General features: G+C 39.0%; 1 protein-coding gene across 2 annotated transcripts in view; it reads left to right on the plus strand.

The window, feature by feature from the left end:
- LOC123983249 (cilia- and flagella-associated protein 251-like) overlaps positions 1-26,407 on the plus strand; it is a 28,371-nt gene extending 1,964 nt beyond the window's left edge. The window contains exons 2-6 of one of the 2 annotated variants that reach the window (XM_046069437.1): positions 25,425-25,519; positions 25,727-25,798; positions 25,901-25,955; positions 26,063-26,099; positions 26,251-26,407. In XM_046069437.1, coding sequence (XP_045925393.1) covers positions 25,425-25,519; positions 25,727-25,798; positions 25,901-25,955; positions 26,063-26,099; positions 26,251-26,272 — 281 coding nt within the window. In that variant the 3' untranslated portion in view covers positions 26,273-26,407. The remainder of the gene's footprint in view (positions 1-25,424; positions 25,520-25,726; positions 25,799-25,900; positions 25,956-26,062; positions 26,100-26,250) is intronic. The other variant, XM_046069438.1, reaches the window with a different exon arrangement.
- Positions 26,408-26,833: the final 426 nt, after the last annotated feature.

Here is a 26,833-nt window from a genome sequence, read left to right on the forward strand (position 1 = left end):
GACATCACATTATATCTGGCAAAACAAGCTTTGGCCTTTAGGGGAAATGAAGAAGGCTTGTCAAGTTCAAATAGAGGAAATTTTCTGAACCTGGTGGATTTGCTTGGCCAATATGACAGCGTACTCGGGCTTCATCTTGATGCAGTCAAGGAAAAACAAGCATCAAACCAAAGGTGCCAGGTGTCTCTCCTGTCCAATAGGACACAAAACGACCTCATAAAAGCACTTAGTCTTTATGTGAAACGAATCATACAGAAGGAAGTGACAGAAGCATCACAATTTTCTATTTTGCTAGACGAGACCACTGATGTGTCGCATATTGAGCAGGTATCCTTTGCTGTGCGATATGTCCACAACATGACTATAAAGGAACGCTTTGTACAAATATGTGATGTGGCATCAACAACGGCAGAGGCACTGGAGAATGTAGTGATGAAGCTACTGGAGCAAAACAACTTCAACATTCAAGATGTCTGTGGACAGGGATATGATGGAGCTGCCAATATGAGTGGACGCTACAATGGGCTCCAGTCCCGGATTCAGAGACAAAATGAGAGAGCGTTATATGTGCACTGCCATGCACATTGTTTAAATCTCGTTTTAGTTGAGAGTGCAAAATCCAACAAGCACTTTGTGGATTTCTTCACAGTCGTTGAGAGGCTGTACACATTCATTTCCAACTCTACAAAGCGCCATGCTGCATTTGTGGAAACTCAAAAAGCCATGAATCCAGACCAACATGTCCTTGAACTACAGAGGCTTTCAGACACCCGGTGGAGCTGCAGGGAAGATGCTTTAAAGACAATAAGAAAGGTCCTCCCTGCTGCCCTACAGTACTTGAGAAATCTGAGAGAGTGTGACCCCCCCGATCTGGCTGCAGGAGAAGCTAAAATGCTGTTGAGCAGCATAGATTTTGAATTTTTGCTGTGTCTTGAAATAGCAACGCCAGTGTTCATGGAGACATCAGTTGCCTCAAAAGTACTCCAGCAGGATGACCTGGACTTGGCTGCTGCTTATTCTGTGTTGGATGGTGTCTTGAAGCGAGTAGTGGAACTGAGGAGAGACAGCCAATTCTCACAAATATACAACACTGCCACAACAATTGCTGAGGAAAATGACATAAGCATTCCCACAAATATTCCAGGTAGACAAAGAAAAGTACCCGCAAAGCTGAAATACACTTCCAAATCAGCAAGAGAGGATGATGCAGTCCAGACCTTGGAGGAATATTACAGGGGAAGGACATACTATACTTTTCTGGACAGAATGAGACAGGAGCTTGAGAGAAGATTTTATGGGGAAGGGAAGACTCGGGACATTGTGATGTCACTGCAGAGACTCACTGACCCAGAGCAGTGGAAGGAAATTGGCCAAGGTGTTGATACAGCACATTCACTATGTGAGTTTTATGGACTTCAGGGGGAAGAGACCAACCTTCAAACAGAGCTGAGAGTCTTCCATGCATCTTACAAGTGTCCCAAGAGGACAGTCAAGTCTATGCTCGAAGTATTCAAGGAAAACAATGCTAACGTCATATTCCCCACACTATTCAAACTAATCAAAATATATGCCACTTTACCCGTGTCCACTGCAACGGTAGAACGTTCCTTTTCAAAGTTGAAGCTGGTCAAATCAAGGCTCAGAAATCAGTGTGGTCAAGAGAGGCTGTCTGACCTCCTCCTGCTGGCGATAGAGAAGGACATAGGAATTGACAAGGAAGAAGTTCTGAAGATTTTTGTTGAAATGGCCCCTAATAGGCGGCTTCTCCTCTGAAGCTTTGCATGTTTATTATCCAAATGTGGAGCAACCTATCAGTGAGTTGATAGGATATTGATGTAGGTATTTTCATGACTCGAGTCATGTTTTTCTGTTTTGTTATTAATAGTAGTTTAGGTTATTGAGTGCTGTATTTAAGTGTTTTTACTTTTTGTATATTTTTTAATAAAAAAATGTTTTTTTCTCAGCCCATGTTTTTTTGCTTGTTTTTTTTTGGGGGGGGGGGCTTTTTTCAGGTCAGAGCAACTGCCCTTCAAAATTCCTGTGCACGTCCCTGTTTGCTTAAATGGTTTTCAGGTCCTGCAGTCAGGTGGAGCTAGTATTTATCTAAATGAGGGGCCAGAAAGGGGCGCGGTATTATGTGTATGAGCGGTCCTCCCTCATGAAAATTTAATAAAACCTACCTAACAGCAAATATTTAAAATGGACATTTTTCAAAGGACTTCTATTTATTTAAGGGAGCTTTTATTTCATAAGTAAAAACACATTTATTTCTTAAACTATATTGACTAATTTATGTATTTATATTTGTTTATATATTGTCTCATTTATTTATTCCCGGATTTATTTCGTTGGAAGAACAAAGTATCGTGGTACCAGTAGTGTGTTTCCAACCACTGTCTCTTATATGTTTGAATTACATGGGTTGTGGTAGAGTTTGTTGTCTCCACCTTAAAAGCATTCAGATAGCCAATTTACAGCTTTTTCTAGTTGGGGGCGGAGGTATAGAAAAACATCTGACTTGTGTAGCCTAGTAGTAAACTGAATATTTGGGGTTTCTGACTGCTGGTCACACAAAAAAAAAGCAATCTGGAGACATCCCACTTGGGCTTTGGGAAATGATTTAGCAGTAAATCGAAAAAATAATCGACAGATGAATGACATGTGAAAATAAGTGTCAGTTGCAGCCCTGTAAATGTGTTGCATTGCCTTTATCATAACATTATGGCCCCAATTGTAACACCAAACCTACGCCCTTTAGTTTGAAAGAAAGTCTGTATGTGTATCAGCCTCATGAGTCATCTCGGGCTTTTCCTGCTGGCGTTTGCAGGAATTGTTTTTTATTTTTTCTTGGTGGTGGTGTGTGTGTGTGTGAGGGGGGGGGGTATGATTTGGTATGATGATGTGTATTGTAAGCATTGCATTGTAATATCCGGGGGTGGTCCAGAGTGGAGTGGGCGTGTCTGCGCGCTGCTCTCCCTTCCTACCAGGAAAACGCTGGAGGAGACCCACAGTGCCATACAGCCGCGCACTGCAGAGGAGCGAGCAGGACACTAACGCCACCGAGGAATATGTCAGCTTCTTCACGCACCGAGGGACGCTTAAACCACCGGCGTAGCGCAGTCAATGCATATTTACTGCCTCCGCTTTAATTCAGCAGACACACATCGCGCTGTTTGCCACTTATGCCCTGGTGAAATCTTCCCTGCCGCCGCTGCTGGTCCATCCCCGTCCCCTCCTCCCCTCTTTTTCTCCTCTTCCTCCTCCTCCTCTTGCTTTCCGCCGTCCCGTCGCCAGGATGGACAAGACGCTCTGCAGTCCGCATCCCGGGACCAACAAAACCAACTCTTCCTCGTCGGACCGCGGGAACTCATCGTCAAGGAAGCCCGGGAGGACCGGGTCTTATAGCCCCGGCTCCGGTTCCCTGGGCGGCCCGGCTGGAGCGGGAGGCAGCCGGGGAGCTGTTCTTGGGAACAGCATGAATCTGCAGCAGCAGCAGGCGCGCAAGAGGCAGCTGGAAGGAGTGCTGAGCAAATACACCAACCTGATCCAAGGCTGGCAGTACAGGTAAGAACACGGATGGAGTTAGATGGACCGAGGAGAGGGGGGCGTTTCACTTTCGATTCAGGTGTCAGATGGCTTCGTGTTGTTATTTGCCCCATCCACGTTGCACTTTTACCACCACGTCACCGGGAGGAGGAGGAGGGGGTAAAATTCAAACGCTGCACTCATGCTTATAGGCCTGCGAATTAACTATTTTGCTGACTATTATAGGGTAAATAAACACAAACTGCAAAATCACATTATAGAATTGACAGAGATACCGTTTAATATAGTCCTGCATTAAATTAAATCTTATTTATGTTTATAATAGTCACTTTTGGTTGAGGTTGTGCCATGTTTCATGCCTCCTGTGAAATCTACAGTAGTTTTTGAGGCTGGATTTAGTGGTGGTGGTGTATTTAGAGCTGAAATGATGAATGAATCTATTACCAGTTAAGTAACTGTTTCGACTTAAGTGTGCATATTCGCTACTTTTCTAATTCCTTTATAATAAGCTAACTATCTTTGGGGTTTAAACTGACAAAACAAGCAAACTTTAAATGTCCCCCTTGGGACTTGGGAAATGATTTAGCAACAAATCTGGTAAATTATTGACCGATAAATTATATGTGAAAAAATTGGTTAGTTGCACCCCTATAGTTGTGTAACTTTAACCTTTTCTAATATTATGGTTCCTCATGTAGTGACATAGGGTGTGCATCAGTGTTATGCACTCCCATATATGGCTACAACTAAAGATTATTTACATTATTGATTGATCTGTTCTAATATTCTAATTATGTTTTGTGTGACTACTTCAAAATCCCAAAGCTATTTAATTTACTATAATGTAAAACCAGTAAAGGCAGGAGATCTTATCAGATAATATTTGACGTCTACTTGAAATATGATAGATTCTCTGTCAGTGGACCCATTGACTATTTGACCATGGTTTCAGCTCTAATCCATTACAACTAGAGCTAGACTGATAAGTAGTCTGCACTGATATGTTGGCCAATATTTGGGCCAATATGTTTTTAAAATTAAATGTTATGTTTTTCTTATGATGCCATATTTTTATTATTTTATTTTATGCTTGAATGTTTTTCAATCAGGTGACCTTGAGTGCCATGAAAGGTGCCATCAAATAAAATGTAGTATTATTGTATCTTAAACAATATTTTTATTTTTTAAATTCTCAAATATTGACTTAAGTATAGGCCTCAAAAATCCAGTATCATTTGGGCTCAAAGTACAACAGTTGACTACAGCATCAAAAAACTACGACAGAGTAGAATCAACAACTGCCCATCATGATTTCCGAAAGCTGAAGATGGAGTCTTGTTCAAGTGTCACATAAGTCAAAGGAAAGCAGCAAATCCTTTCAAATGAAAAGCTAGAACTAGAGTGTTCAGCATTTTTGCACAAAAATTATGGAAACAATCAACTTGTCAAAATAGGATTTTTGTAAATTTTTCTGACTAATCGTTGATGCCCCAGTTATAAGATTCATAAGCTAGGATTCATTGTAGGGTTGTTGGATTCAAATATATTCCTGTGTATACTGAGTGCATATGTATGTGTGTGCACTAGCTTGTTACGGGTTGCTGTGGTTCGTTGATATTACCCTTATTGCTTTATATTTTATTGCTTCAGACAGAGATTGCGCCCGTATCCTGCGGTTGTCTGATATTCTCTTGCTCATGAAGCCCTGCAGCCGCCCTTATAATAAAGAAAATCTCATCAACAACTGCGGAGATTGCAGCAGTGCATTATTGTGACCGTACTTCATGCAGCATTCATGGGTTCACTCTGTCCTGTCCTGTCCGATTTACTCAACTCAGATGCCACCAAATACTAAGAGGAGTTTTAGGCGAAGAGAGTGAGTTTTTGATTTAAAAAATATTGCTCAAGCCAACACTTGTTGCGAACAACGTATGAAACATCTGGTTGTGTTTTTATTTTAGAGGAACAGAGTCTTTTCTCAAGGATTTCCTGTAACTCCTGTACACGTACTGAAAGTAGTTCTTTGTTGTATCAATGTGCACACAAAAATAACCAACTTATAGCGCTCCATTGTTGCTGTAGCGGTGCTGCAGAGAAGCTGAGACTGTAGTGTGCATGATCTGGGCTGGAAGCCAGTGTATGTGTGAGAGGGGTGGGGTAAGGAGGCGGAGGTGGAGAGAGAGAACGGTTGCTCCCTGCTCTCCCATTAAACTGGCAGGCAGATGATGCACTGAACTGCATCTTGATATGCACCCTCAAGAATACCTGGATGTAAGATTCATCCTGAGGGGGGGAAAAAAAGACATGTTCATTTGAAGGAGGTAAAAGTGAGGTGGTATTGATCAAAAGAAATCTAAATTGTGTTTGATGTTAATCTGGGATTTGTTGTCTGTCACCTCTGCACACACAAACACTTAAAAAACACATGTAAACAAATCACTGTATATAATGGTCGGGGTGTTATGAGCAGGATTGTGCTGATTTATAAGTTTAAGTTGCTACCAAGAAGGGTATTACAGAATCGGTGTGTTCTCTGGGGTGATGATACCGGTCATGTTTCAATTTCAAAGTGCCTAAAGGCAAAGGTGTCGCTTTCAAGGAGAAATTCCTTTCATTCTGACACAGGTTCATTGACCCGAGCGAGCACCATGGCCCCCAGCTCAAGTGAATGTAGACACAGATACTGAGCACTGACTAAAACATCCTGAAAATGTAGCCCAAAACTGGAAAGCCTCCTTTTTAGTACACAACCAGATCGGATTAAATGTTTCTTGTGCGCACACAAACCCTGATGACACCCCTGGTGTCATTTAAATGTAAATTTATGAAATTCAGTCTTTTTTATCTTTTGAAGGCAGCCAGAGAGTTTACTAATCATATTCTGCTTCATGCCGGTTGTTCTAAATGCAGTACGTAGGTAGGATGTGACTAATCATCACGTGATGTACCTGAAAAGTTTTATGATTTAACTGTACATGATTAAGATGATTCCTGGTTTCATGTTTATTATATTGTATGTATTTTCTGTTGTATGAGGCTGGTTTTCTTAAAAAATTACTCATCGATTATCAAAATAGTTGCCGATTAATTTAATAGTCACAACTAATCGATTAATTGTTGCAGCTCTAGTCAGCAACATTAACTATATTTTGCAAAATAGTTTGTAATAAACTGTAAATGGAACTGTGGCAGCTGGAGCAGGTTTCAATCGGCTTTCTTTTTAGAAACATTTCTTTTCTGTTCACTGTTTTAACGTTACATTGCCCTTTGAGACTATTTAACGGGCGATAATTTGCTAAGTCAATCACAGTTTTACTCCAGATTCATAAATTAACTTTCAGTAATTTAGATATTGCTTAGTTACTTTAAGCAATATCTAAATAAGTTACTTATTTAGATAAATCACAGACATTGTAATATACAATATTGAAGAGTTTAACTTCCAATATTAAAATAAACACTTGTGTTTCTCAGGTTAACAAAATGAAAATAAAGCCCTATTTACAATCAAAATTGATGTAAACAAACCTTTAACAGAAAGTATTAATAATTCAAATGATAGATGTCTTAAGACCTGTAACTCAGTTTAGTAGGGAAAGAAGGGTTTAACATCTTTTGTTTACATTTGTTCGTAGATTTGACCTGTTTTAAAGTGAGAAAACATACATCACAATTCAGTTTTCCATTAGTCCCTGCCCTCATGACCATTTTTTCTGCCACATGCAATACCTTAATGAAGATATATTACATTTTTACTAAAGTTGGACACTTGAAGTTTGAAATGTTGAAGTGGAATTTAGAAAACAGCTAGATAAAAAGGTCAGACACTTAGACCCTTTGTTGCAGCTGGTTCAAAATAACTTGTATCAGCCTTTTAATAAAAACCTATTAGAGGAAGGAGAGAAGAATTTACAAATGGTAATATCTTGAAGTCAGCATTTATATATAGAAAAATTTGAAGGAGAAGAGGCTGTTGGAGTAATAACAGTCTTCAGTTCCAACATTTGTCATGCGGAGAAAGACATTGTGTGCGTTTGCCAGGCGGTGTCGTGGTGGGAAAAGGACCTGAGTGGAGCTTATTCTGCCACAGTGTGGGTGGCCATGTGTCAGTGTGAAGTGCCGTTATGCTGTGTAGGTGCTGTGTGTGTTTGTGTTGTTTTTTTTTCTATACACTCTCATATACATACTATACTTGTGAGGAAATAATGCCTTCGTTAATCCCAAGAACTGACCTTAACATGGATCCATTTTTGAAGGTTTTCAAATTTTTTTTTTTTCAGTTTATGTTGGTAATAATGACAACATTGTACTTGCCAAGTTAATTGCAGGAATGCAGAAACATTGTGACAGTGCAGGACCCACTGAACGCGGTGTGTTTTTTCATGGAAAGTGAGTAGGTCGCCTCTCTAAGCCTTGTGGGACAGCAGGTAATACAGGACCAGGGAGGGGTCAAAATTTTTAAATGTTGACTTCATGCAAATGAGTCTGAGTAAATAGTCTATGGTAATTATTTAAACGGTAAAATAGATGAAAACCATAAACAAATGGGGGGCGGGGCGGTTGTTTAAAAAGTGATTATTGTTACAAGTATTTTTTTTTTGTTTAAGGAAATAGGAAGAAAATAAAACCTGTACCGCAAAATTTGCATTTATGTATATATTTGGCTTATATATTTATATTCTTTGTTTCTGTGGAGAAGATCATTTTCATAGATTATGAGATCTCTCTTCTTTTGCCTTTAAAATTTCGGACACAAAAAAAACCGGAACGACTTTTTGGCACAAAATTATGTAAAATCTCAGAAAAATGACGCTTGTTTACACTTATCTTTGCTAATGAGCAAGCGACTTGCATGCTTGCAAGCGTTGACTTATCAGCGGCGAGTGCAAAGTTGTGAAGGCAATGTTGGCTCTGAGGGGGTCTTCACCGTAAGTCCAATGGTGCAACGAACCCAAACACTCAGACGATCAGATGGGTTATTCAACAATCCTCAAAGTTTTCAGACCAACAACAACCTACTTGCCATAGTTGCGTCAGCACCGTTTTTCCTGTGAAGTAAGAGATTTCTAGCATTTTTCAGATTTATGCACAAAGCAGGCTGTGATTAAGATATTCTGGTCTGTTTACAACTGGTCTGATTTTCTGCTTCATTGCAGCAATGTTGCTGTGTTCCCAGATCTCAGCAATTTGGTGGGAACAATGTTATCATAACTGATAAATAGCCACAACTATGCAAATGAAACTGAAGTTGTAATAAACTAGATTTAACAATCTAGCCTACATATCTAACCCAAATGCTAAACTCAATATAATTCTTAACTATTCCTAACTAAAAACCAAATCTTAACAGTCAAAGTTGTCCCCACAACAATGGAAATGCAGCACATACACTTACATTGTGATGTATGAACACTCTATGAATCTGTTTTATTTAATTTTAGTGCTGCACTAGAAGATCTTCACTTGAGTCTATTTTGGGATTAATAGGTTGACTCTTAATTACACAGCCTCAAGGCTTCCAGACAAACAACCATGTTGCTAAAGTCTTTTTTGCACGATTACACACTTACATTCATATACACACACTCAAAATATGTTTGAAATGCATGTAGTGATTGGATAATATCCTTGCTGAGTCTACAAAGATGGTTGTGTGTCAGACAAGATTCATGCATTCATGCATGATTCACCTGCTGTGACTGTAATGTAATGCCGTGTACAAAACAGGACCTGAAGCATGTGTGTGTTTTGAATGCCATTAACCTGGTCAAGCTTTGTGTGATAATTCAGGTTGAAGTTAGTTTTCATTGTTCTTGAAGCAGATCGGAGGCTTTTTGGTTGTGGATGCTGTTTGAAAGCTGGTTTACAGGGTGATGATGGTGGAAACAGAAACTCTTGAGTGTTTGTGCATGTAGGTATTCCAACATTTGCATTCAGGTCACAGAATACATAAAAACATTCAGAGGGCTCTCATTCTCCCTTTCAGATATCACGTTGTACAATAAGAGGCTGGATGTGCGAGGATTGCTTCATGTGTAGATTCTAAATGTATGTCTTCGTAAGCAGTCAGCAGGGTGGGGAGTACATTGCGAGGGATGAATCATTACTTTGCAGATGGGCTCACCGCTGCTTTGATCAGAGCTGTGAGTTGGGGTAATGCAGCTTGGTGGGTGTGTCTGTGGCACAGAGGAGGAAGAAAACTTAGGGTGATAGGTTTGATTGTTGGTATTTATTTCTTTTCTTGAAGTCTCGTTAGTTTTTGGCTGCCCTTTTTTAGAAATTATTTCTTTTTAGATGACTTGGATTTGTCTTTGCTGTCTTAACTGTAGTTGGTTGTTTTGCTGATAGCAGCAAAATAAATGTTTTTTACAAGGAGCTGACAATAATCTCAATTCAAGGTCCACTTACTAAATTTGTCCTGGGCTTGCAGTTGCATCACGCTGTCTTTATGATTATGATCTGTAGTAGAGCTGGGCAATAAATCAATAATGATAATTATCGCAATATAATTTTCCTCTAACAATGTAACAAAGGTTCAATATATCGTCAAATGTTTGATGTAATTCATTTGAATCCTGAACAAATTAGCACTTATTTTTTCTATTAACATATTTATTTTGTTGAGGAAAAAGGGACTGAAAAAAGATTTTACTTAATTTTAACCAAAGTCCTTCTAGGCAAGTCATGCCACTCTGCCTCCATCTTGGCAACGCCACTGGGCAGCTATTTCGGGCTAACAAGACCAGGCTCCTATCTAAATGAATGGGGAGAGAGCCAGAACTGTATTTTTACTGGTCACCAGGACATAAAAATTACATGAATAGAATCAGCATTAATATCTGATAAAATAGCTGAAAAAGTTGACCACTTTGCACGACTGGTTAACCTACTACGCATTTGTCACCACTTCCGCGCATGCGCAGTAGAAGTAAAACAGACCCTTATGTCGGGGACACCAAATGATTGGCTGAAATATGATTTCCGCTTTGGCTGTTAAAAGCAGACGATTGGCTTTCTAGCGGGAGGGGCGGGATAACTACCATCTTTGCCGTTATGGGCTTTCCCCATAGAGTTGTATTGAGGAAATGATTGAGTGCCGTGTCTCCTCTAAAATGTCTCTGATTTTACTCAAGCATGTGATTTAAAAAAGATTTTATCGTAATTGTTTTGAATGTTCTTCCTCAGACTTTTTAAGTGATCCACTATTTTGTGTTAAGTGTTTGTCATGTTCTGACCATAAAGAACAGTTTAAAACCACAACTAACCGTTGAATGGTATGAAATCTTTTATCGCGATAAAATTTTTTGCCATATCGCCCAGCCCTAATCTGTAGATGTTAAAACTTTGGATGAGAGGTCCTGGAGGTTCTCAGAATGACGAATCTGCTGATGAAGACCTTATGATACGGCCCAACGCTCCAGAGCAAGCAAGTAGGCGGACCTTAAGTTAAGATTGATTTGTCAACGGCTGTTTCCAAGTTCAGGAATTAACTGTCAAGCTTTTTGAAGTTGTTTGATTAAAGCTCAGACTTGAGCTTCAGTGATGTGTTTGGGATTAAAGCTGCAGTAAGCAACAATTGAACATAAAATGCTAGGTGGAGTCAGAGGAACAAGATTTTTGTTTCCGCAGATCAATCGAAACTTTGTAAAGTCGAAACAGTCCGTATGTAGTGTCAAACCCACTGAGAAATGCCCCTCAGCTTTTTAGTTTTTAACTTTGAGTTTTTTAAACCTCCTTTTAACCAAGGTTATATACACTGATCTGATCTGAGAATAATCTCATCAACACCTTCAAATTGGCTCTTTGTCAGTGTTTATTCAACTGATGTGATTTTCTTTGTGCATAAGCTAAGTTATATTTATTACAGTGATCGTAGAAGGAGATTATACAGTCCCCTCCAAAAGTATTGGAACGGTAAGGCAAATTCCTTTGTTTTTGTTGTTCACTGAAGACATTTGGGTTTAAGATCAAAAGATGAGTATGAGACAAGAGTTCAGAATTTCAGCTTTTATTTCCTGGTATTCACATATAGATGTGTTAAACAACTTAGGACATATCACCGTTTTTATTAGACCACAGCATTCTTAGGTGAGCAAAAGAGATGGAACAAATAATCTTAAATAAAGTAAATAACATTTAATATTTGGTGGCATAACCCTTGCTTGCAATAACTGCCTCAAGCCTGCGACCCATCGACCAAACTGTTGCATTCTTCATTTGTGATGCTATTCAAGGCTTTTACCTCAGCTTCTTTCAGTTCTTGTTTGTTTCGGGGTGTTTCTCCCTTCAGTCTCCTCTTAAGGAGGTTAAATGCATGCTGTATTGGGATTCTTACTGCTGATGAGTGGTTTGCATCTTGTGGTGTGGCCTCTCTATTTCTGCTCTCTGAGTCTTCTTCCAACAATGGATTTTGATACCTTCACCCCTGCACTGTGGAGGTCATTGGTGATGTCACTTAATGATGTTTTGGGGGTTTTCTTCACAGCTCTCACGATATTTCTGGGATCAACTACTGTTGTTTTCCTTGGCCGACCTGTTCAACGTCTGTTGCTCAGTACACCAGTTTCTTTCTTTTTCAGGACTTTCCAAATTGTTGTGCTTGCTATGCCCAATGTTTGTCCAATGGCTCTGGTCGATTTTCCTTCTTTTCTCAGCTTGACAGTGGCTTGCTTTTCTCCCATAGACAGCTCTCTGGTCTTCATGTCTTCATGTTATCCTCTTTAACAGGAAATGCAGTCTTTATAGGTTTGAACCAAGGATGAAAACTTAGACTAGTCATGCGGAGCTATTTAATGTTTGGACAATCAACCTAAAAGGCAACACCTGGGCAACAAGAAACATCTGTCAGTCACATGTTCCAATAGTTTTTCTCACTTGAAAAATGGGTGGGTTCAAACAAAGGGTGATATGTCCTGAGTTGTTTAACACATCTAGATGTGAATACCACGAAATGAGAGGTGAAATTCTGAATTCCTGTCTCATACTCATCTTTTGATCTTAAACCCAAATGTCTTCAGTGAATAACAAAATCAAAGGAATTTGCCTTACCGTTCCAATACTTTTGGAGGGGACTTTATGTGCATTTGGTCTTCTGTGCAAGTTTTATCTTTTGCTGCTGCAGCCTTTCCATTAATCTGAAGGCATTCGATTCAGACTTGTGCCGTATTGAAAGAAAAATGTTACCAGGGGCTTATTAGACATGAGACCGACACATTAGATTGCCATTATATTAACTTAAAGTGATGCATGCCTGAAAGGGGCTAAATTTAGGGAGCCATTTCCGTTTTTTGTACAGAAAGCCCGAGTGAATGAGCGTCTGGCACAGGAGGTATAGCGGGTTATCCGTTGATCGGTTTGATTGGGGGTTTGATCCCTGGCTCCTCCAGTCCAAATGTCGAAGTGTCCTTGAGCAAGACACCGAACCGAAGTTGCTCCCGATAGGAAGCTGCCATTTGTGTGAGAGTTTTTCTGCCCATTAGTGGTTACAAATCATTTAAAACAGCTGTAATATTCTCCCATGATACCATGTGATGATAAAATGTTGGCTTTACATAACCACTTTGAGGCTACAAGGCTACACATTTTATTACTGAACAAGTATAACTAACATTTCCAACCAAGGATGACTTACAGCCTTCCTGCTGGTCTGAAGTGCCCTGAGCCTTTTTGAGAATTAACTGCGAAAAGAGTAGGGAGGAGATGCAAATTCTGCTGACAAGCTATTTCCTGTGGCACCAATGTTAATGCCATTCGGAAATGGCAGTGTTTCTCTTGGTGTGGATAAATGTGCTTAACTAAGCTCTTTTTGTTATTATTGTTATGTGGCGATTTAGTTGAATGATATCAGCAAAAAAGTTAATCAGTATCAGAAAGTTCTTTGTTGTTACATATTCTTGAGGGGATGAGTGATTACATTTTCAGAGCTGTAGGGACAGTTTTTGATGAAAAATCTGAAAAGTTTAATTTAGTGTTTTCCATGCCTAAAAACATTAAAGCATATGTATGTACAGGTTGGCCTGAAAATGGATCTAAAAGCTATTTTAATCCTGCTTAAACCAGTAAATGGTTTAGTCATGATTTACTTCACTTGACACCTTGATATTGACAATTGCAGTCCAGTCATTCTTGGGTTGAGTTTCCTGCACCCTCTTTGCTGCAAGCAGCCAAAGTATTTTAAATATTCACCTTGTGACATACTGTAGATTCATCTGGGATTTTACTCAGGTAAACTTCTATTCCAAATATTTCCATTATCTCTTTGGTGATATCTTACCAAATTAAAAGAATTGTAAATAAAAGTTAAGGACAAATTCAGAAAATGTAAAATTGGGCTTTAAATGTTTATTTTGGAGACACATTGTATTATGTTCTTCCAACAGAGCTCTTGCCAGGACTTTACGTTCTCTGGCTTTCACACGTTTTATTCCAGTCTTCCTCAGATCTCCAGACCTGATCTTGTACTCCCAAGTAGTTTTAAGCGATGAGGCCTTAGATATTGGCAACGTGTAAACGTCGGCCCACTATTTTGGTCCAGACTTTAATATGTCAACAACTATTTGATGGATTGCCATGAAATTTTGTACAGACACTCATGGTTTTGGTGATCTCTTAACATTTCATCTAGCGACATCATCAGGTCAAAGTTTCAGTTAAGAACTTTGGTTTATGCCCAAATGCTTCAGCTGTACTTTCTGCTAATCAGCTAAATTTAGCATGCTAAGAGGCTAATCTAAAATGGTGTCATTGTGAGCATGTTAGCATCCTGACATTAGGATTTAGCTTAAAACACTGCTGTGCCAAAGTAAACCTCAGAGCTGCTAGCATGGCTGTAAACCCTTGTTGAACTCTTGTATTCTGTTGTATTATCATAATATTAGATGTTTATGGGGCTTATGCAGCAACGAGCATATTGACTAAATTCTGTCCACTGACCTCTGTTTGTTTCATGAGACACCTTTTAAAAGCAATACAAGCCCAAACAACAGCTGTGATACCTATTATTATATATATTTTTAACAGGAATAAATATTCACTATGTATCAGGTTTGGGAAAGCTGATTAGTGATAAGGACATTTAATTGAAGAAAGAAACTGGCTGGAATTTCTGATTTTGGAGCGGTATAACAAGTGCAGTAACATTGCTGCAACATTTTGATCCATCAGTGGTTGTGCAATCATTATGTTACATCTGGCCCAGTCTCATGCATCTAAAGGTGAAAAGTTCACTGTGAGGACAGAAAGTCTGCGGCCTAGCAGGTCTGCCATTATCAGCGCTGCTATGACGAGAGGCTGAATGTAAAGCCTAAGGTTTTGTTATCCAGGACCATCCATCATGTTAAAGGTCTGCATTGTGGTTTAGCTGCAAAGGCAAGACTGCCTGGGGGGGGGTCAATGGTAAAAGCCTCCGCTCTGCTGACTGAACAGGGGATGAGAGAGAGAGAGAGAGAGAGAGAGAGAGAGAGAGAGAGAGAGAGCGCGCTGGATAGAAACTGACGCAGGCAGATTGTTCCCTGGTTGGCTGTGGTCGACATAAATCACCAGCTCTCCTGATGGAAGGGGGCAAGACTGAGTGTGGATCAATTTTCAGAGAACAGTATTCACTGCATCCTCTCTGGGGAACTCTAGAGGGTTCATGGGAAAATGCCTGATGTGAGGGATGCAGTAACAGAGTTCTTTGTCCTCTTATCATTTGCATATTTGAAGACTGAAGCCATTCATAATTTTTTATCATAAATAACAAATGTTTATCAAGCAAAATGCTAATAATTTGCTGTCTAAAGGGATTTGCTGCTTTATATAATTGTGTCGTTGGTTGGACAAAACAAGCAATTTCAAGGTGTCAACATGAGCTCTGGGAACTTGTGAATAGTATTTTTCAGTTCTCTGACATTTTATAGACTAAATGATTACTTTAAAACAAGACTTATAGTGTACACAGCTCCACAAGCAGGACAGTAGTGCTTTGAGCTTTATGATGACATCAGCGTGCCCTCAAAGACAAAGCGAACATACTGATGTTTATCTGGTAGGCTTGCTTGCATCAGAGCACTTTTTTTTTGGTTTTGCTACCAAATAAAGGGCTCATGCACTAAACTAAAAGCACTAAACACAAAGTACAGCTGAGGCTAATGGGGATATCTTGTAGGTATTTGGTTTTAAACCAGAGTATTGGACACATAAAATTGACCTGATGATAATGCTAGATAAAAAGTCGGGGGACCAAAGTCATTAGGATTTGTTTGTCTGGCATCATGTGTATATATGTACCAAATTTCATGGCAATCCATTTATTAGTTTTTAAGATATTTCAGTCTGGACCAAAGTAGTGGACAGATTATGGAGCAGTGTTTCCCATTAATTAACGAGACCGTGGCGGTCCGCCTCTAATTTGTTCCACCATAGTTTCAAAATGAACCGAAAATATTTTTACACATATAACATTATAGACGTTGCTCGCATGCTCACACACTCGAGACAACTACTTTTCTTTTGAGCTAACTACAGTAACGTTAACGGTCTGTTTCTGTCACTCGTTTGTGAGAAAGCGATTAAGCTAGCTGCACCTAAATTTGGAGTGCACACGTATTAGGGCTGAACGATTAATTGCTTTCAAATCGAAATTGCGATTTGAAAGAACGCGGTTAGCTAATGGTGAAGATGGTTTTAAATTCTTTTTGTCATCCTTGCGTGACAGACTTACTCCCCAGTCACAAGCGCCATGCGCCTCCTGTTAAGGTCCTACTCACCAATCAGAGCGGGCACAGGGCGTGTGCATTTTACAACAACAAACAAAACTAGAGGAAAACGTGGGATAATGGCGCCAGCAGAACAGACACTGGCGGCGGCTATGCTGCAGTTTTGTTCGGCGTCAACATACACTGAAGTGTTTTCAGCAGCAGAGCGTTTAGCCAACATGTTGTTAACTGTTGTTAATTTGTCATTTTGTGAGCTTCAACAATGGATAACAGCTCTCTTTGAGCCCATTTCGCTGCTCTCTGCACGCTACATATCCACATGGAGCATTTCAGAATAGAGCAGATCAGAGTCTGATTTTGCTGACTGGTTCAGAGTTTGCTTATTTGTTCAGTTGTCCTTGATTTTTGTGCTTCTACCATGGTTAAGTAGTCTACGTAGTTAAATTGTTAAACTGTGTTTTGTCTGTTTTAACTGTGTTTATTGTTGATGTATGATCGTGAGTCAGCAAAGGGTGTTTAATTTTTAAAATTGACTGGATTCTCTGTCGTTCTGTGTCTGACTTCCTGCCTGGTTCATCTGCTCTGTGCCGCTTGACATGGCTTCCGTCAAAAATAGACTTGCAGTGAATATTAAAAAAAAAAAAATCGCAAATCTAATCGCAATATCTGGCATAAAAATCACCCAAAATCTTTCAGCCCTAACACGTATTAAAGCCTTTATGGTAAATCCACTGAAACAGACGAGTGTGAGGCGACAGGCAGGTTAGCGACTTTATCCTTTTATCTTTACAAAGCGTTGCAGTATGAGAGTCTGACCTGAAGAGAGGCAGTGAAGTCTTCATGTTACACCATAAAAGAACCACATACAACATAATTTATCAAATAGGGCCGGACTTGATGAATTTAGCGCAAGGATACACATGAGACAACATCCAGTTTTCAAAATAAGGTGTCTATACAGTATGGAAATAAGATTAATTGGATAATATTCACAGAAAGTATAAAACATATGTGTTCATTAAAAGTAAAAAAAAACATTAAAATGTTAGGGAAATAACTATGTATTTTCTATTCTTTGACATCCATTAAATTTGTTGACTTTTATTGCTGTTTCATCACTGTTTATAGCTATACACAATGGGTTTATGATAATTGTTTACTAGAGCACAACATTGTTTACAAGAGTGCAAAGTTCTTCACAGATAGCCTCTTAATTGAATGCATTTAACTTTAAAATGTACAAAATTTTCTTCCGGGGGGGCATGCCCCCGGACACCCTGTGAGGGTCCAAGGCCCACCCACCATAGTCTCTTAAAATCCTGTGGGAAACACTGATGGAGTCTCAATATTAATGCATGTAATTATGTAAATCAGTTTTTATATATAAATGACTCTGCATAAATATTATTAATATTTAAGTTAACACTAGTGTGTTAGCTGACGTGTTAGCTATATAATGCTGATAAATCCTATAACCTATGATCATTCATAAGCTTGGTAGCCAACTAACTGAGCAAACATTCATAACTCAAACATATTTAATCACGCACACCAGGAGAGTGATCACTTACATGTGGAATGGTTGACCTGCAGATCGATAAAATGCCATACCGCTGCAGGCTTGCAGCAAGTTCTGACCATTCAAACAGTATAAAATGTCGGACTTATGTCCTGCTTTTGGATGTTCTAATGAAGGAAATGCAAAAACAAAGAAATGGGGAATAACATTTCACAGTTGAGAAGTTGTTTTAAAATATTGTGTATCATGTCTATCGATGTAACGCTGCATGATCAGAGTAAAAGAATCTACATTTATGTGATTGGCTGAAATATTAGGAGCCATCTGATTCGGTACAGAGAAGTCCCAGTTGACAATCGAGCTGTGGTATGGAGGTCTCAAAAAAACACAAACGCAGTAAAGTTAAAAAATGTCAAGCAGGTTGTTAATGGAGGTACAAGTGGTTGTATATAAATTTAATCCATCCAAATGTTTTTGATGAGAATTGCAAATACTTATGTGTATTTTTGTGTGCATTAAAAAATTACTTGTGAAGTAATTTGTATATACAGGTGCTGGTCATATAATTAGAATATCATCAAAAGTTGATTTATTTAATTATTATTAATTCCATTCGAAATGTGAAACTTGGATATTCTATTCATTCATTACACACAGACTGATACATTTCAAATGTTTTTCATTTAATTGTGATGATTAAAACTGACAACTAATGAAAATCCCAAATTCAGTATCCCCCGAAAATTAGAATATTACTTAAGACCAATACAAAAAAGGATTTTTAGAAATGTTGGCCAACTGAAAAGTATGAGAAAAGTATGAGCATGTACAGCACTCAATACTTAGTTGGGGCCCCTTTTGCCTGAATTACTGCAGCAATGCGGCGTGGCATGGAGTCGATCAGTCTGTAGCACTGCTCAGGTGTTAGGAGAGCCCAGGTTGCTCTGATAGTGGCCTTCAGTTCTTCTGCATTGTTGGGTCTGGCGTATCGCATCTTCCTCTTCACAATACCCCATAGATTTTCTATAGGGTTAAGGTCAGGCCAGTTTGCTGGCCAATTAAGAACATGGATACCATGGTCCTTAAACCAGGTACTGGTAGCTTTGGCACTGTATGCAGGTGCCAAGTCCTGTTGGAAAATGAAATCTGCATCTCCATAAGGTTGGTCAGCAGCAGGAAGCATGAAGTGCTCTAAAACTTCCTGGTAGACGGCTGCGTTGACCTTGGACCTCAGAAAACCCAGTGGACCAACACTAGCAGATGACATGGCACCCCAAACCATCACTGACTGTGGAAACTTTACACTGGACTTCAAGCAACGTGGATTCTGTGCCTCTCCTCTCTCCCTCCAGACTCTGGGACCTTGATTTCCAAAGGAAATGCAAAATTTACTTTCATCAGAGAACATAACTTTGGACCGCTCAGCAGCAGTCCTGTCCTTTTTGTCTTTAGCCCAGGCAAGACGCTTCTGACGCTGTCAGACATAAGTGGCTTGACACAAGGAATGCGACAGCTGAAACCCATGTCTTGCATACGTCTGTATGTGGTGGTTCTTGAAGCACTGACTCCAGCTGCAGTCCACTCTTTGTGAATCTCCCCCTCATTTTTGAATGGGTTTTGTTTCACAATCTTCTCCAGGGTGCAGTTTTTCCTATTGCTTGTACACTTTTTTCTACCACATCTTTTCCTTCCCTTCGCCTCTCTATTAATGTGCTTGGACACTCTGTGAACAGCCAGCCTCTTTAGCAATGACCTTTTGTGTCTTGATACCTTGTGCAATGGTCGTCTTTTGGACAGCTGTCAAGTCAGCAGTCTTCCCATGATTGTGTAGCCTACAGAACTAGACTGAGAGACCATTTAAAGGCCTTTGCAGGTGTTTTAAGTTAATTAGCTGATTAGAGTGTGGCACCAGGTGTCTTAAATATTGAACCTTTTCACAATATTCTAATTTTCTGAGATACTGATTTTGGGGTTTTCATTAGGTGTCAGTTATAATCATCAAAATTAAAAGGAATGAACACTTGAAATATATCAGTCTGTGTGGAATGAATGTATACATTATTCAAGTTTCACGTTTTGAATGGAATTACTGAAATAAATCAACTTTTTGATATTATTCTAATTATATGACCAGCACCTGTGTATATAAGCAGTGATTTAGTATAAAGTTCAACACAATTATTTTTCCTAGTTAGTGTTCCCTAACTCTACAGCAGCCCTAGCTGCAGCTACTGTAGTCACACATATCAGTCCTAAAATAGACAGGCTTATCTGTGTGGTAGCTGGAAGAACCTAAACCATTCGTGCCTTTTGTTGCGCCAGTGTGGCTATTTTGAGACCCCAAAACAGGTACTGTTAAAGTGTGTAACATTCAGATAGAAGCAATATTACAAACACACATGTTAGTGCAAAAGGAAAGAACGCTTAAAATAAAAACTTTAAATAATCTGCTAATTACTGAGTTGCTGAAGTCAGAATACCCACAATTCTCAGGTTTTACGAATCAAATAAAAATCTGATTACAGCAGGAACACCAAAGTCAGACTAAGGGAGGGCTGAAGGGAGGACTATTATTTATAATGTGATAACTTCAGCTTTATGAAAGTGTGGTAACATTTCTGTGTGGCCTCACAAACTGCATAATCTGTAATTCATTTTGTAATTCAAAAACTGAAAAATCTTATGTTATTTTTTTCAAAACAAAAACCGAAATATCCGTTTTTGGTGTCAGAATTCCTTTATGATTTAAAAAATCACCCATGGACTGTGTAGTTAGCAAGGTGATTATAGTTTAGTAAAACTAAACATTTTAGATAACTGTTATAACAATTACAACTAATAAAAATTACAATAACAATTCTGGCTGTTAATAAAACATTTTTAAGACCATATTGGTGACCTGTAACTTCAGATTAAGATAAGGTGAACTATTTTATTGTGATATGAAGCTGAGGAGCAATTAATGTTTTAATTATTATTATTTAATTTATAGTTATAATATTTATACTTGCTATGTGGAAGCTCAACCAGCAGAGGCCATTGTACCCCCTGCTGCGGTGCCCAGTGGCAATACTGTTCTGAAAAGAAGGCTAGCACGGCTACCACAGGAAGCTAATCACTGAGTTTGAAGCCATGCCTTCTTGCTACTCTTTTAATGACACTATCGCTGTTAAAATCTCTCTCAGCTTCTGCAATCTACTGTTACCCTTTCTGTATCAGAGCCAGGGCCGTGCAGAGACCTTTGGAAGGGCAGGTGCTCAAAGTATAAAAGGGGCACATGGAACAAGGATTTAAATAGGGCTGTTCTCAAAATATTGATACAGAAATATATTGTTATGTAAGCCTTGATTATATGTGTATACAGATGCTTCTGTATCGATACATCAACAAATGCTGTGACACAGTTTTGAAAAAGAAACACAGGGAATACCTAGATCTAGCTTTAAAACACGGTGGGCTGACATAACTTACAGGGAACAGTTGCTGTTGAGGGGTTTCCGGGGTTGTTGCTGCTGCTGCTTTGGTTGCTGCTGCTACTACTGGCGGTGATCTGTGACTAGAGATATTATAACAAACATAGGAGATATATAAACTGATGAAACAAATATGTGACCATGACAAGATGTAAAGATTGCTGACAGTATTTGGGACCGGCTCACTATGACTGACCTGCTGTAGCTGCAGCCGCTGCCAAGGCTGACTGCTACGAGAAAATAAGAGGGAGACACTCACAGAGACTGCTGCACACCGAGAGCTGCAGGTAGAGGAAATAAGATTCCAGGTTCAAAAAAGTGTGGGAAATAATCTTGGAAGGAAACAGTACTGGGAGAAAGGACTAGCTTAGCCAAGGCAGGGGTAAGAGTGAGACAAATCTATAGACAGGTGTGTGTGTGTGCGTGTAGCCAATATTGTGACAATGATTTTATATATTGCATTGTGAATCTGAGATATATATTGGATTTTGATTGACTATATGTCTAATCATAAATCTAAAAATATGTGTGTGTTCATTCTGTTGGCCCATAATAACCATGACAGAGCAGCATTTACCTTTCAAATTAACATTTCATACCTTTTTATGAAATCTAATAGGGCCATTTCTTCTTCACTCTTTACTTTGATGTCAGAAATATTATTTATTTTATATTGACACTGACATTATTACATGTATTTCCAGTTATTTAGTTCATATAATAGGTTTGCTATCTATTCAAATACTGTTCTGATTTAAATGATCGTTTTAAAACGGGCTGATAAGTAGGCTATAATTCAGAGGAATAAGTAATACAACCTGTTTTACCAAAGTTGTTATAATTATTTTAAGGCACACTACGTTTTTAATTAAGTTACTGTAATAATCCTAGTTGAAGTGAAAGGTTTTTAATCAAATTATATAAAAAATACCAGACGCCCGTGAAAATTTTCTCCCTCAAACAGCAAGAAGGAAGTAAACACAGCAACTTTTGTTTATCTGTGTGTAGAAGCAACGTTAGCTGTCGGCGCAGTGTTAGTCGGCAGCTAAAGTTACTTCTGCTGGCGACACACAGCAATATACAACTACTGTGCTGCTCTCTTTGTGTCTTTCTTGTAAAATACATCCAACAACCCACAACAAGCACGTTGAGGCAAACCCCTCTTACCGGCGGGATCGCAGGTGTCCTGTAGGCAGAGCTGTTGAATCACTAACGGTGTCTGAACGGGAGGGCTCGTCACGGATGAGGTCATCAGGTGAAAGGTCATAATGTGGGTCATTTTATTTACTACGAAATTATTTTACTAATAGTTTGATTCGGTAGGCCTTCACAAAAGGACCTTTTATAAATTTAAAAATTAATTAATTAATTAAATTTGTCATTGACAAAAGGGCACTTTGGACATCAAAGGGCAAAAGGGCAGGTGCTCAAGCACCCATAGCACCCCCCTCTGCACGTGCATGGTCAGAGCAAAACTCTTCCAAAACACATCTGTGGAGTTTTTTCTATTTTTGCAATTTTATGACATTTAATTTGCCAGTGTAATTATTATGTTAGATTTAATATTTTACATGAAGCCTGTTGTTCTCATTAGTTAGGTAGGCCTACTTATGTATGAAACCTGGTGAGCATTATTATGAGTAAAAAAGCAATCGATCAATCTTTATTTATATAGCACTTTTCATACAAATACATGTAACACAAAGTGCTTCACACTACAGAGCCATTTAAAAACCACAATAATGTAATAGTACCACCCCATATAATGCCCATAAGCCCTACCACAAATGAGCACCGGAGGGGGGGGAGACCTAGCAGATCAAGCCCAAACATCAATCCCTGCCACCCCCAAAACACTAAAACCCTAGGACCACAGAACAACAAGCACTAGAAAAGCAGCCCATCAATAGTAAAAGTATAATAAATAAATAATGTAAATAATCTAAATCAAATAAATACAGCTCAGTTAAAAGCTTAGTTAAGTAGGTATGTCCAGATTTCCCGCTGTTCTCAGCTCAACAAGAAGGGTGTTCCACAAAAACGGGCCATAACATTGAAAGGACGCCTCACCATAAGTTTTAGTTGAGGCTTTAGGAATAATTAATAGCCACTACAAGAGGATCTGAGGGTTCTGGTAGGTTCATAAGGTAACAGCAAATCTGATACGTATTGTGTAAGTAAGTGACTTACAAAGTAGTAAAAGGATATTAAAATCAATTCTAAAATTAACTAGAAGCCAATGCAGAGACTAGGATAGGGGTAATGTGTGTTCTCTTTCTGGTCTTAGTCAAAAGACGTGCAGCAGCGTTTTGAAGCAGGTGCAGTTTAGAGATTTTATTTTTTGGAAGACCAGAAAGCAGAGCATTACAGTAATCAATCCTGGAGGTAATAAAAGCATGGATAAGTGTCTCTGTATTTGCTTGAGAGAGAAAGGGTCGTACTCTAGCAATGTTCTTGAGATGATAAAAAGCAGTCTTAGAAATATTTCTAATATGTGACTCAAAACTGAGGTCTGAGTCAAAGATAACTCCCAGGTTTTTCACCTTATCACAGGGATTTAGTGCCAGCATTTGCAGTTTCATTTTGAGTTTCTCTGTCTGAGATTCAGAACCAATGACCAATACTTCTGTTTTGTCCTGATTGAGCTGCAGAAAACGTTCTGCCATCCATGACTGAATGTTTAGAAAACAGCTAAAAAGGGCATCTGCTGGTCCTGGGTCATCAGGGGACACAGCAATGTAGAGCTGGGTGTCATCAGCATAACTGTGAAAATTGATGCCGTGGCTCCAGATGACGTCTCCAAGCGGCAGCATGTACAGATTAACAAGGGTAGGGCCTAAATTGAGCCCTGTGGAACAACACAATTCCTTTTATGTCTTTCTATTCTTCTTCAGAAGGGGCTTCACCTTAGCAGTTTTAAAGGCAGTAGGGAAAACACACATCTGTAGAGAATAGCTCACGATGGTCAGTAGATATTCACTCAAAAAAAAAAGCATAATGTGTTTTAAAAAGAGTGAGTGAGTGGGTGAGAGAGAGAAGCGTCTCCTCATCTCCCCTTGCTCTTTTACTGCCTGTCTTGGGTTTAATTCTGTTTGATGAGCCATCAGGGAAAGGCAGTGCTCTGCATTGTTCGTACCTGTGTAAAATAAAAGTGAAATTGAGTCACTCAGTTTTTCTCCCTGCAAGAAAACCTCCCAAAACCTCCCAGATTTTCCTCAAGATCACTCTGAGCCTGTGCAGAGTTTCAGGACTGATGATAGTAGCAAGACTAGTCCTAGTAACCTACCATCTCATATATGTTATTTTAATATATATATATATATATATATATATATATATATATATATATATATATATATATATAGACTAAATATTTATTTTTATATGATTTTTGAATTGCAAATGAATTACAGATTATCCAATTGATACCCAGACTGATAACGCTCCTTTCACTGGTGACTTTGTGTGAGGCAACAGAAATGAAACACTTTCATTGCAGTTGAAGTTATCACATTGTAAAGTATAGTCTGCCCTCCAGCCCTGTGTTTGGTTTCATTGCAGTGTGCTCTTTTGCACACAGAGCTCCCCCTGCTGACCATTAGGTGCCTCTGCGCACCAGCTGTTTTAAACCCAGCCTCCGGTCTTTGGCCAAGCCCCCTTATTGGCATTCACTCCTCAATCCTAAATCCCAAATGCCCAATCCTCAATGCCCCTCCTAAATGGCCAAATGCCCGATCCTAAATACAAAATGCAAACTACTAAACCTAAACGCAATTTCATGTGAGTGCAACAGCATCTGTATTTAATATGTTTATTGTGGCCAGCCTAAGGCACACCTGTGCAATACCCATGCTCTCTGATCAGCATCTTGATATGCCACACCTGTGAGGTGGATGAATTATCTCGGCAAATGAGAAGTGCTCACTAACACAGATTCTGACAGATTTGTGAACAATATTTGAGAGAAATTATCCTTTTGTGTACATAGAGATCTTTGACCTTTGAGTTCAGCTCATGATGAATGTGGGGAAAAAACAGAAGTGTTGCGTTTTATAATTTTGTTCAGTGTAAATACCTCAAACTTACTTAGCGATACTGTACACACCAACAATGATATACCTATCTGCCAGGCTAATATACTGATGTAGCTCTAATTTGTTGTTGACTCTGTTGACGGTGACGATGCAACAGAAGATGAGCAGGATGACACAAGTGACGAGGAGCCGGCCACTGACATGCTGCAGTTCCACCCCAGCTCTTTGTGTAGTGTTTGCTCCATCTGTGAGGTAAAACTATGAGTCTTTAATGGGGTATCTACCTGGGGTAAGAATCTATCTATTCTTATGAATAGTCTGTGCTTTTTTCAAATAACCCACTTTGACAACTTTTCATCCTAAGCTGAACTGTTTATTAGTAAGTCTGGCTTTGTTACAGTCACACTGATAATTGGTGAATGACTAATCATAACTGTACATGTTGTGTCCTGCTTTTAGCACTGTTCTAATAACTGTGACAACTGCCCCTGTGAAGAAGGAGAGGAATCAGATCACTGTGAGCACTGCCAGGTAAGCTTCTTCTTCGCTGTCCAAAATACTGTAAATAATACACATGAAAGGCAACATTTCAGTGGACAAGACCTCCTCATTTGAACCTTTTTTGTCTTCCAGGGATGCTCATCCTGCTATATCTGCCCCTTACTGTGTGACACAATTTGCACACCAGGTAAATACTGTTAGAAATTACTCGTAATGTGCATGTACCATTGTTTATTTATATATTTCGTCAACTTTATCCTTTCTTAACTTTTGTGTGTCTTGCTTGTTTTTCAGGTGGCCTTGTTGATGAGCTATCTGGGTCCCTCTTTCAGTAAGAATTCTCATCTTTCACAACACATTGACATTTTATGGTATACTTCTAATGTGTAATTACTAATGATTTTACAACAGGTAGACACATGTTGGGAAATGCTCTGTTGCTTAGTGTCAAGTTTACTCATGCCCTGGATTTTGTTTTGTAGGGCCGTTGCCTCTCTACTCTGAGAAACCTTTTGACGCCACCATGTGGTTGTGTGAGGTGCTCTTCTCAGGATTGGAGCTGTCCACCTGTCCATACCTTTCCAGCAACATGAAAACTCCCACAAGAGCTTGTCATGAATGGCTGACAGAAAAACAAAAACATATTTAAGTTTTAACTAATGTAACTTAGTTCTTAGAGTCTATTTTATTTTCCTTTATTTAATTAACTGCCTACTGTACATCATACTGTAGCCTTCCTAGGACTGCTCAGACTATAATAAAAAAAGAAGTATTATTTGTAGAAGTATTATTGTAAAACAGTTTTAATTGAGCTAAAATCTAAGTGGGTGATATCTGTATGAAGGCACCAGAAAGATGAAAATGACTTCTGTTGCCACTCATGATAAGCCATTTTTTTTACAGTAAATATTTCACACGTTATTACAAAAACAACTGATACAATGTTACTGATTTTCATCTGATAATAAATTTCTTTTGTCTGTAAAACTTTGTTTAATGTAACCGATATGTGCAAGGATAAAAGCCAGGTGAAGTAGGCTATTATTGTAGAAAGATGAAAATTAC

The sequence above is a fragment of the Micropterus dolomieu genome, linkage group LG14, assembly GCF_021292245.1.
Source record: "Micropterus dolomieu isolate WLL.071019.BEF.003 ecotype Adirondacks linkage group LG14, ASM2129224v1, whole genome shotgun sequence".
NCBI classification, from domain to species: Eukaryota; Metazoa; Chordata; class Actinopteri; order Centrarchiformes; family Centrarchidae; genus Micropterus; species Micropterus dolomieu.